The sequence below is a fragment of the Pseudorasbora parva genome, chromosome 16, assembly GCF_024679245.1.
Source record: "Pseudorasbora parva isolate DD20220531a chromosome 16, ASM2467924v1, whole genome shotgun sequence".
Taxonomy (NCBI): domain Eukaryota; kingdom Metazoa; phylum Chordata; class Actinopteri; order Cypriniformes; family Gobionidae; genus Pseudorasbora; species Pseudorasbora parva.
In genome coordinates this window covers 26,377,056-26,389,885 of record NC_090187.1, presented here as the reverse complement: position 1 = coordinate 26,389,885, position 12,830 = coordinate 26,377,056, and the positions used below count along the sequence as shown (strand labels likewise).

At 38.9% G+C, this 12,830-nt stretch overlaps 1 protein-coding gene across 14 annotated transcripts in view; it reads left to right on the top strand.

Moving 5' to 3' along the window:
* frmd4a (FERM domain containing 4A) overlaps positions 1–12,590 on the top strand; it is a 199,341-nt gene extending 186,751 nt beyond the window's left edge. For 10 of the 14 annotated variants that reach the window (XM_067420098.1, XM_067420099.1, XM_067420097.1 and 7 more), the window contains 9 exons: positions 1,835–1,968; positions 2,371–2,493; positions 3,091–3,322; positions 3,567–3,623; positions 3,757–3,994; positions 4,093–4,248; positions 5,425–6,257; positions 6,995–7,091; positions 9,934–12,590. In XM_067420098.1, coding sequence (XP_067276199.1) covers positions 1,835–1,968; positions 2,371–2,493; positions 3,091–3,322; positions 3,567–3,623; positions 3,757–3,994; positions 4,093–4,248; positions 5,425–6,257; positions 6,995–7,091; positions 9,934–10,039 — 1,976 coding nt within the window. In that variant the 3' untranslated portion in view covers positions 10,040–12,590. Of the gene's footprint in view, positions 1–1,834; positions 1,969–2,370; positions 2,494–3,090; positions 3,323–3,566; positions 3,624–3,756; positions 3,995–4,092; positions 4,249–5,424; positions 6,258–6,994; positions 7,092–7,306; positions 7,319–7,842; positions 7,981–8,154; positions 8,223–9,933 lie in introns of those variants that run through there. The other 4 variants (XM_067420091.1, XM_067420090.1, XM_067420092.1 and 1 more) reach the window with 3 other exon arrangements.
* Positions 12,591–12,830: the final 240 nt, after the last annotated feature.

Below are 12,830 nucleotides of genomic sequence, written 5' to 3'. Positions count from 1 at the left end.
AAGCAAAAATGATTTATTTAGCTTCTCAGCAAATCCAGACTTGGTGGAGTGGAAAAGCTGTTTGCAGCTAAATTCTCCTGTCTCACACACACAGGAACTTGGAGACAAGAATTCCCACTCTGCTTTACTCATACGTTCAGTGATTCTGGGAAGACAGCTGTTTAAATGTGCCATTAGAAGTGCTCACCTCACAGCTGGTTTTGGAGCTTATAGTCGATATGACATTAAATTGGATTTTGTTTCGTTTATTTTATACATGTTACTGGTCTTATTGTGGACAAGTTTTATATACTAGTGAATTTTTTTTATACGAAATACACTACCGTTCAAAAGTTTGGGGCATGTACGATTTTTTTACATGTTTTTGTAAGAAAATCTCTTATGTTAACCAAAGCTGCATTTATTTAATCAAAAATACATTAAAACTGTAATATTATTAAATATTATCACAATTTAAAATACCTGTCTTCTATTTAAATATATTTTAAAATGTCATTTATTCCTCTGACGCAAAGCTAAATTTTCAGCATCATTATTCATTACATCATTAGTCTTCAGTGTCACATGATCCTTCTGAAATCATTCTATTATGCTGATTTGCTACTTAAGAAACATGTCTTATTATTATTATTAATGTCCAAAACACTTGTGCTGCTTAATATGTTGTGGAAACCGTGATAAATTCTTCGTGATTCTTTGACGAACAGAAAGAAATCTTTTATGACAGTATAACTGTCTATAGTGTCACCTTTGATCAATTTAATGCGCCCTTGCTAAATAAAAGTATTAATTTCTTAAAAATGAAAATCTTACTGACCCCAACTGTATTGTATGTTACAATATGGAAAATTGCCAAATGCCATGCCACATTGTCTGATCTTTACAGTGACACAGGGCAAGCTTAGGTTTCAGGGATTTTGTACAGCCCTAGACCAAAGTCACAGACACACACACATAGCAGGCTTGACTGGACACTAGTGACACAGCCAGTGACTCCTGCCATATTCTCTCTCATTTACTGCCGACCCTTAACTGATTCCCAGACAGTTGCGTACCCACTCACACACACTCATTACCCCTTTCTAAACACACCAGGCTCATCAAGTTCCTCTGCAGATGCAGGAAACTGTTCATGATGTGTTTCAGTGTGAGAAAACGCACTCATTCACAGTGTCACAAACACCCAGTTTTCCCACAGGGTAAACAAACATTGATTTCATGTTTTAAGCATTGTCTTTTGATATTAAGGTGTTGTTATCTAATCCTTGCCAATTTTTCCAAAAAATACCACTGGCTTCCTTGTAAACATCTAAGGTCTTGATGCTTTGCTCCTTGCTCTGATCCACATGGAGTTTCTGCTAAACAATGCTGCCCCGATTAGGACCCTTTGTTCAGTTCTGTCCGGAAACACACACACACACACACACACACACACACACACACACACACACACACACGTTGCCCCTTTCAGAACGTCGTAAGAGATGAAGTACACACCCTCTCACTTAGCAAGAAGGTCATTCTGATTGTTTAAGCTGAAGTCTAGAGCTGCTGATGCTTGTTCAACCTTTTATATATTTTTGATCTTTGACCTTTAGGTTACACGCACACATACGCATTTGGTAAAATGTGACTCATGTCAACCCTAGATTTGATCTAACCCTGTATGTGTGTGTGTGTGTGTGTGTGTGTGTGTGTGTGTGTGTGTGTGTGTGTGTGTGTGTGTGTGTGTGTGTGTGTGTGTGTGTGTGTGCGTGTGTGTGCGTGTGTGTGCGTGTGTGGGCATGTGTGTGTGTGTGTGTGTGTGTGTGTGTGTGCGTGTGTGTGTTTGTAGGCTCTCAAGAGTCAGACAGCTCCCAGACCGCTAAGAAGGACATGTTGGCGGCTCTGAGGGCCAGACAGGAAGCACTGGAGGAGACGCTCAGACAGAGAATAGAGGAACTCAAGAGCATCTGCATCAGAGAAGCGGTAAGTACCGAAACAACCTTTCACTTCAGCATAACGGCTGGTTTGGAAACCTGAGTAAATTTACTGTCTGCAATCTACATATGCAGTTATTCCAGTTATTTTTGTGCATTTGCTGGAGAAAAAAAAATAAATTTCACTCAATTTTTGTGTGTGAAGTGTTTCAAATCATTAAAATGGATTCAGATTAGTCACTTAGTTCTATTTACAATTATAATTATTTTCTGATATATTTATAATTGGCATTTATTAACTCTCCAATGTTGCATTAACATTGAGCAATGCATTCTGGGATTGCATTATCCTGCTGTAGATTTTGAACAAAAAAACAGTAATGTTTACTTGCACAATAATACTTACACACACAGCTGTATCAAGAGTGTAACATAGTTTGCTTTGTTTTAGGAGCTGACTGGAAAACTTCCAAAAGAGTACCCTCTGGACCCCGGAGAGGAACCGCCTACCATCAGACGCAAAATCGGCACAGCCTTCAAATTGGATGAGCAGAAGATCCTGCCCAAAGGAGAGGTCAGTGACATCCAACCTTTTGATGATGACCCGGCTGAGTGGGCACCCTGCTTATAGTCTGATTTAGTTGGTATTGTTCAAACTTCTGACCCCCTGACCACAGCGAATGCTGCACAATTGTTTTATCATAAAATGCCCTTTATGCCAAACTCAGACTCAGATGCTCATGTGTGTGTGCAGGGGTCTATAAATAGCTCCAGTCTGGCAGGATCAGAGGAAGTGGCGATAGTGTAGTTGAGTGTCAGCCAAAGGAGCAGGATTACAAAACCCAAAAAAGACCATAGCTTCGTGAATGTGTGTGTGTGAAAGAAGAAAACTGAAGTTGTATGATTTATATAAGAGGTTACAATGTCATCTTCGCCTCAGAGTGTATGTGCCTTTTGCATGACTGATGATTGTTGATTTTGGGTGATTAATCGAAGGCATTGATAAGAGGCCACAATATCTATTATGTGTGCGTGAGAACTAGACAACTTGGCGCCTGTAGCTGTCTTGTTATTCTGACGGAGTGCATGTTGGCAGTTTCATAAAGTAATAAATTACATGTTTTTTGCTTAATTTACTCATTTTATTTGTGTTTACATCTGTTTTTTTTAGGAAGAGGAACTGGAGCGTTTGGAAAGGGAATTTGCCATCCAGTCTCAGATAACGGAGGCGGCACGGCGGTTAGCATCGGATCCTCACATCAGCAGCAAGAAGCTGAAGAAACAGAGGAAAACTTCGTATCTGAATGCCCTGAAGAAGCTGCAAGACATCGAGAACGGCATCAATGAGTACCGCGTTCGCTCCGGGAAGAAACCCACACAACGTGCCTCTCTCATCATTGAGGGTGAGGAATTACATTTGTTGCGTTACTGAGTTCATTAAATGTTTCCTCTGTAAAGTCTTTCATGCTGAGAGCAAGAGTAATCGCACCTCCCCATAGACCTATAAAACAGTGTGAACGGATGTGTCTGCGTGTGACCTCTGCTGCGAAAATTCACTCATGTTCACGCTCAGGTTGCAGTGATTTGTTTGACATGTTGGTGTGTGGAAGATTTCGCTTTGTAATTGTCTTTGTCTTTGTTTGGCAGAAGCAAATATTGGCTCGGAGGACAGCTCGTTGTCTGATGCTCTGGTGCTAGATGATGGTGAGTTTTGTCCACTTTAGTTTAAGATTGGGTGTGGCAAACAAGAATGAAGCAAACACAGAAACACATATAAACACGCCATCTTAACATTTAGTCATATATTGATCTCAGTTCATCTCACTTTGTGCTCCAGATGACCCACAGGTGACAGGAACCCCCACATTCTCTCCAGCTGCCTCCCCACACAAAGGTCTCCCTCCCCGTCCCCCCTCCCACAGCCGGCCGCCTCCCCCCCAGTCCCTGGATGGACTGAGACACCTGCACTACCAGCGCAGCGACTACGACAAGTCCCCGATCAAACCCCGCATGTGGAGCGAAAGCTCATTAGACGAACCCTATGAACGGGTGAAGAAACGATCCTCACACTCCAGGTACGGACAAAACCAAAAATTTGAGTTGTGCTTGGTATTAATAGTTTTGGTGTGCATTTAAATAAATGGATCATGTTTATTATTTTCTCTTTCTGCAGTAGTCACAGGCGGTTCCCCAGCACAGGCAGCTGTGAGGCGGGAGGGAGCAACTCTCTCCAGAGCAGCCCGGTGCGCTCCCTCCCTCACTGGAACAGCCAGTCCAGCATGCCCTCCACCCCTGACCTGCGAACACGGAGCTACGTCCACACAGCCAGGTGCTGCCACACTCTCTCGAATGTCCTCTGCTGTCAACACAAAAACATTACCTATTGTTTTATTTAACATACTATTTACATAATTATATTTTTTTGTGAAATAAATTAATTCGTATTTTATAGGAAATTAAATTAAAAAAATTAACTTTTTTTAAATTGACATTTTAATTATAAAGTATATTATAAAGTATAAATTTAATATAAATTTGAAACAGACATCAAATCAACATATATTTAATAGTTTTAAATTAAATTTATTTAAATGAAAAGTATGGCAGTATCTATTTTAAAAAAGTATCTATTAAATTCTATACTAAATATGAGGGAAATGTCTGTTTTGTATCTTTAAACTATATTACTTGGCAAAATAATTAAATATTTATTTAGATGAATTATTTAATGAAAAAATATATATATTAAAAAAGGTAGTTAAAAAGAACAGCATTTATCTGAAATATACAAATTTTGCTTCATTATAATTTTCTATACTGTCACTTGATCAATTTAATGGATCCCTGCTAAATAAATGTATTCAGATGTATTAGTACTTTCCCAAAAAACAAAAAAAAACAAATCATACCAACCCAAAACATTTAAATGGCAGTACAATGTTACAAAAGCTTAAATAATGTACATAAATAAAAGGACATAAAAATGTTCTTTTGAATTTTATATTCATCAAATAATCCTTAAAAAAAAAAAAAAAACATTTTTACACAACTGTTTCTTGAGCAGTAAATCATCACATTAGAATGATTTCTGAAGAATCATGTGACACTGAAGACTGAAGTAATGATGCTCAAAATTCAGCTTTGCATCACAGGAATAAATTGTATCTTAAAATATATTAAAATAGAAAACAGTTATTTTATATTTTAATAATATTGTGAAATATTATTAAAATATAAATTCATATTTTAATAATATTGTGAAATATTAATCAAATATTATTTTATATTTTAATATTTCACAATATAACAGCTTTTTATGTATTTTTAATAAAATAACAACAACAATTGTGTAAACATAAATGCAGACTTGGTGAGCAGAAGAGCAGAAGATTTTTTTTTTTTTTTATCTTACCGTTCTAAAACTTTTGACCGGTTTTGTGTGTGTGTGTGTGTGTGTGTGTGTACAACAATAGACACTAAAAGTCAGTTTTCTATTCTTTCTCAGTTTAACTCAGCCCTTCCGAGGCCGGAGTTCCAGTTTGGAGTCTCAGGGGAAACTGCTGTCCTTGGAGCCAGACACAGAGGCAGCACTTAGCCCTGACCTCTTTCTGTCAGGACCACCGAGGACAGGAAGCAATGGCTCTGTTGTCCCCGACGACTGCTCATCTTGCACCAGCCACTCCAGCTCAGAACATTATTACCCCTCATCCACCTCTAATCCCAACTACTGTACGCTGGCCGAGGACTCGCCATCCAAAGCCCGGCAGAGGCAGCGACAGCGCCATAAGTCCGCCGGACATCTGGGTGCGTCAAGTTCCGGCAGCATGCCCAATCTAGCGGCCCGTAACGGGAGCACCCACGGAGGAGTGTGCGGGAGCCACCAGGGTGTTTACCTCCACAGCCAGAGCCAACCGTCATCACAGTACCGTATCAAAGAGTACCCGCTGTACACAGAGGGCAGCAGCCCCAATGCTGTGGTAGTCCGTAGCCTGGAAAATGACCAGGAGGGGCACTACAGCGTCAAGGCACAGTTCAAGACCTCCAACTCTTACACAGCTGGGGGGCTTTATAAGGAAGGGTGGGGCTCCGGGGAGGACGGGGAAGCGGGTGGCGGCAGCGGGAGGTTGACACCCTCCCGCTCGCAGATTGTGAGGACTCCATCTCTGGGCAGGGAAGGAGGAGGAGGAGGGGGGCGGGCAGCGGTGTCAGAGGAGCTGAGGTGCTGGTACCAGCGCTCGTCTGGATCGCTAAAGGAGCACAGCCGCGTCACGCACACCAGCTCCAACGCTTCTGATGTCCGTGGAGGACGAATAGGGACGCTAGTGAAGGGGTCACCAGGTAAGCAGCTCAAATATGAACTTTGTAAACAAATATATGTTACCTGCTAAACCTCAATCAGAGTAAGCGTCATTAATTAAACCCAAACTAAACTATCTATCTAACTATCTAAACTATCTTCTGCTTATTTTTATTGTTTAAATATTTAAACAATAAGAGCCCTGGGAAATGAAAATGAGGCTGAGAGAAGAAATGTCCATTAAACATACTTCACAACCCACGTTTTATGGTGTTTTCATTTATATAAAGTATCTTCAATCACTGAATGATTAACACCCAGGTATCCAATGATAAAGAAAATGCTGTATTTCTTCCCCTCAAAACCTCTTTTTTCATTCACATTTTATTCACATACCTGTCCTTTAAGTAAGGTCTGTATTTTTCACTTCATTGCGTACATGCTACTGCAATGATTGAGTGTTTGTGTAAAAAAGAGAGAGAAATAGTAGTAGAATAATATCTACATTATGTGTCAACTTCAGAGCATTGCTGTGAGCCATGTGTATGTATAGAGGCTGTCAGGGTGGTCTGGTCAGTGTGTGGGTGTGTGTCGTGGGGATTATCGCCTCTCTCTGGGTGGCAGAAACACTCCAAACTTTTTCCAGCATATCAAGAGGGTGTTGGCAGCAAGCAGTCAGCTTTATCTGCGACACGTTCACCACGTGCATAAGCATATGTGACTGTAGTTCAACAGTATGCATTAGTGTCTTATAGGAAAGTCTGTGTGTGTGTTTCAGCTGCATCTCCACACAGTCAGAGGAGTGGAACTCCCTGTAGTGACCCTGCAGCTACGCCCCCCTGCAGCCCACAACACATACTCAATTGGCAGAGCGGGTAAGACATAGAATCATTTTTCATCAGTGTATTTAAGCACAAAGTATATTTATTCTACGGTATTTATTAGAATATATTATTATTATTTCCTTTTTTTGTAGTAATTTAATTTATATATATATATATATATATATATATATATATATATATATATATATATATATATATATATATATATATATATATATATATATATATAATATGTGTGTAATTAGTAGCTAGTCAATGTAAATAACAAACTGTATATAACAGTAGTATTTCAGTGGCTTTTTAGATATTGTGCTGTATATCTGTAGTTTCTTAGATGGATTGAATGATCAAAATCATTTAATGAAACTAAATAAGTCACCCAAAGTAAAGCAAAGGACATGTTAGCCAATAGTCAGTGAGAAAAAAAAAATCACCTGTAATATTTCTCAGTGATATCACTCTAGATGTGAGTATGATTTTAGGCTAGGTTATATGGTTCTCCATGCACTAAACTTTGACCAAGAATTTGAAGTATATGTAAATATATATATTTCATTGTGCTGTTCTTGTTTTGTTTTTTTCCAAGTTTGCACAATTTGCGTTGTTTACCTGCAGATTTCACTGTTTGTCAGCAGGTATTTGCTCCAAAGAACAGTCTAAATTCAGACATATTAGAGGATGTTGGTCAAAGTCTGGGCTATGGAGCATTCTCTTGGTTTAGACGTTCACCTAACTGTACCAATGTTTTGTCTGTGTTGTTCACTGTAATATTGTGTAACAGAACTACCCCAGTGTCAAAATTAAATAACTCACTCTACATTAACTGATCACGACTACCCACAAACGCTAACTCTCTCTCTCTCTCTCTCTCTCTCTCTCTCTCTCTCTCTCTCTCTCTCTCTCTCTCTCTCTCTCTCTCTCTCTCCTCTCTCTCTCTCTCTCTCTCTCTCTCTCTCTCTCTCTCTCTCTCCCTCTCTCTCTCTCTCTCTCTTTCTCTCTCTCTCTCTCTCTCTTTCTCTTTCTCTTTCTCTTTCTCTTTCTTTGTGTCTCACTAACCCACCTCTGCCTGAATGTGTGTGTTTTCTTGGGGCAGTGATACGACTGAAAGTTCTCCTACTGAAGACCGTTCTCCCTCTCACCAAAGCACTGACCAGTAGAGAGGTACACTCTCTCTCTATCTCGCAATCACTCTCTCTCTCTCTGCATGTTCTGTATCTCACTCTTTCACTCCTTCACTTCTCTGATCGTGTCATTTTCTTGTGTTGGAATGTAACTAAATTTGTAATGTATTTCACTATAAAATTACTAGGGAGGCTATGACCAAACTATTACTATGACCAAAGGTTTGTTTCACAAAATTTACAAATTAAAAAGTAATTTTATCACATGGTGAATGTTTTATAAATATTCTAAACAATTATTATATTGAATATATTAAGAAGAAAATCTATTAAGTATCTCTTAAATATTAAATTTAGGTTTATATTAAATTCTACATTAATATAGACTTAGCTCGCGATATGCATTATTGGGTTCATTGACGAGATAGGACTGGAAAACTATTCTTTTTTTCGACTGAAATTCACAAAATACAAAAAAATATGATAATAAAAATAGAACTAAGTGAATAATAGACTTAAAATAGGACTTAAAATACATATAAAACGAGGCAATAATAATAGAGTATCAAAGTATCAAAAGCAAGTAATCATCACGTTTTTAGTGAACAGCACTGTTAAAATACATATTGTAATATATATATATATATATATATATATATATATATATATATATATATATATATATATATATATATATATATATTAGGGTTGTGCAATATATCGAAATATCGCAATATGCATATCGCAATGGCTCACAGTATCTGAATGATTTTAATAGGCTACTTCAACATTGTGAAAAGTGCAAGTTTTAGGTCACACATTGGGCAGAGAATAGACTGGGTACATTACTGTTACTTATGTGACTTGCTTGACATTAAAAAACACACACACCGAAACGTGAACAATTTGTGACACAATTTTTTTCTACAACACTGCTGGTCACTTTCAGAAGTTGAAGCAATGCTGAATGTGAAACACAAATGGTTTCAAAAAATATATAATAATATCATTTAAATAGATTTTAGACACTAATTGCAATATCGCATATAGAATATCGCATTATTTAACAAGATATCGCATTTTTCTTCAATATCGCACAGCCCTAATATATATATATATAAAATAGTCCATGTGACTACAGTGGTTCAACCGTAATGTTATGAAGCAACGAGAATGCTTTTTGCTGCAAAAAAACAAACAAAAAGGACTCTTTCTTCCATGTCACTCTCTTACGCTATTCACATTTTTGGGCTATTCACACAGTGCAGTGCTTCCGAGTTCTACCACAGAACGGCGGCTAACAATTGACTGAGCACCGCATAAAGTGCGTTGTAGTGCTTACGCGAATCACATAGGAACGACACTGAAAAAAGAGATGGTCTAAAAAAGTTATTTTTGTTTGTTTTTTGCAGACAAAAAGTATTCTCGTCGCTTCATAACATTACGGCTGAACCACTGTATTCACATGAACTACATGTTTTTTTTACTACCAAAACATAGCAGTTGTTCCCATTGTTGGGACATGTCCATGTTTATGCTTTTTCTGCACTGATTTTTGCAGAATGTACTTAAATATGCTAAAATATATAAGGATAGTTGAAAGTGTGTTCAAATGAACCTGTGTTACTCTGATGATATTCAGTTCTGTGTGAGCTGTTTGATAGAAATATAAAGCTAGCTACAGTGAAATAAATGGTTAAATGCATATATAAAATGTCAAGACTTACACTTATCTCGACTTCTCATTGCAGATCCCCGTTCACCGATAGTTGTTTCCTGAGCAGTCCCCTGTGCTCTGAGATAGCGGACGTGCAGTGGTACGGGCGCGAGAAGGCAAAGCCGGGAACGCTCGTCTAAACCATCATCCCTCATCCCTCTTTAAAAGAGTGTTCAGAAGGCAGGCCTGACCAAAGTCTAGGCCTCAACTCTTCTGAACACACCTATGGAGCTGGAGCCAGTACCGCCTCAACCTCTCTTTCATCTCTGTCTGTCTGTATACCCGGCGGTACAGTGCTTACGAACTATGGGAATACAAGACTCTGAATGAACTTAGCTTGACCTTGTCTGACCCTCCCCCTCAGACTTTTGAACTTTGACCCAGTTAGCTGGCAGCCGGTTCCTCCGTATGCACAAACCCTCTGTGTTTATTCCATCGCTGGAGTGATGTGCATAAGAGAGACGTCTTATGCACGTTGTACTATAAGTGAACCCCACTCATGCACACATGCTCAAATAGACATTCGTCCCCTGCTGTTGTGTGTGTGTGTGTGTGTGTGTGTGTCTCTGCACTAATGTCAGAGAACTGACGTCGTTCTCTCTCATGCACATGACATGCACAAAAACACATTCCGATGGATTGCTTCATTGTCAACCATCTTTGTAGATCTTTATGTTCTCAGTTCTGTAAAAAAAAAAAAAACAATATGCGACCACAAATCCCTCCTTCATCCAAGTCATTTGGACCGCAGCACACCATAAGCCCCTCCCTCTTTCTGTGGACTTTGATATTTTGTGAATAACAATAGAGCGTTTAAAATGGCAGAAGCCTTTCTTCGGTCATCCTGGATCGGAAAACGAGCCACGGTATCATACCGCTCAAGATGGTGATGCCACAAGCATCACAAACTACTACATAATTTCAACGAAATTCAAAACATTGTGGTCTTTGTACGTAATGTTGGTTTGTCATTCTCAAGTTCATTAGTTCTTGTCCAAAAAGTTCGACCATTTTTGCAGAACATTAGCTAACTTTTAGAAGCCATAGCTGTACAACAAATCCGAAGCATTAGGTTAGAGGCATTAGCATGACCCTCGGCGTTGAACGACCAATCTGTGAAGTACTGCAACTCAGGCCGCGACCGGTGTACTTTGCTACTACGGCAACTCGCCACCATGGTGCTCTGAGCCTGAACTGTACATCCCACAATGCCCTGCTGTAAGCCCACACTGCATGCAGAACCGTCACAAAACCCCACGTATAGTGTTGTGACATCAGTGAAGTAACGAGACACGCAAAAAAACCTTCTCCAAACACTCCTGGCCTTATCGGTTTTCTGTTTTCTGTATCTGTTTTTAATATTCAGGATTGTACTTAACTGTAACACCACTATAACATTACGCTCATATTTATAAAACCGTCGAACGTCAGATGAGCACAACACAACGTGGCACACCGACTGAAATATTTCAACGGAAATGACGTTACCTCTGCCCTGACCTGTTGAAGGCTTCCAGGAGAACAGCATTCCAGAATGTGACACGATTATAGCAGGTGCTTAGTTTTACAAGCGGCTGGTAAGAAACATAAGCTCAAACAATACAGGGTGTTTCATGCGTTCATCATGCAGTCAACAAAATCCGAAACCACGTGTGCCCCCTCGCCTCGATCGTCTGACCGAGGAAAAACATCAAGCCATACCGCTAAAGGCATTGTTACACACTCTGCAAGATACGAAAAATATTGTACGTGCAAAGTACCTTAAGAAACAGGTAGCTAAAAGCACACCCTTTGCCATTACTATTCAATAGATCTTCAAAAATTCACATAAGCAGTCATTACAAATGAGTATTCAGAAGGGTCCAAATCACCAGACGCTGAATTTAAACGTCATGCTCATTCAAGGGCCTAAAAGAAGATGTTTTTCTCTGCCCTAAAATTGATTGTTCATCTTTTCGTGCATGCTCAGCACACTGTGTTATGCATCTTGATGTTAAAACTAAAACCCGGTGTGAAAACAGCCCTTGTCGAAAGTAAAACACCTCATCCACGTCTACATTTAGAGGTCGTTCAGACCTCATAACCCTCTTAGGCCAATGTGAGCTCACTCCTTTCGTCTACCTGTACTCGATAACAAAAACGTAAATCTTTTTATATTAAAAAAAAACTAACACATTTATCAACATTTATAGGCAGGACTGTGGAAACTGGGTTCTTTTCAAAAGAAAAAGTAAAACCAATCATTTGATTTTTTTTTTTATAAATCAATATTTGTTTTATTTTCGGGTCTTTACGCTGGGAAATGGCAACAACACGTTCAGGTGCTACAGGAAGACCAGTTGCTGCTTTGGTATCCTAGCTGTAGACTTTAATACCAGTTGCGCAAAATGAAGGACTTTAGTTACTAAACTGTCTTACCACTTGATCTTGACAATAGAGCATGTTTCATGAGTTCATTTTCAGATATAACCGGACACAATAAAATGGTGTTGTAGAAAAAATAAAGTGGAATTGTTGGGCAGGTTAAATATAACCAAATTCCACAGTTAATTTATTCTTTTTTCTATTAAGAATTTGTATAGTAACATTTTTCAAAAACCGTGTTGTTGGCAACTGATACTGAATTTTCCAGATGAGAAATGTGGTGGTTCTTGAGATTCTGAAATAAATTATTGCTGAATGTTCGCTAAACTGAAGCGTGAAATCACTTTATTGCTATTTTTCAGATTGTGGGTTTCCTGCATCGATAACAGAGAGAATATGCATGGTTAATTTACATTAATCGTTATTCATAAAGCAACATGCCCCTCCAGGTGGATGAAGGTGATGATCCGCTTCCTCCGGGCGTAATTGAAATTCTTTCCGTCACCTATGTGGAATATGTTTCTGCATTCGTAATGAGATCAGCCGCAGGTAAAGCTGACAATCACA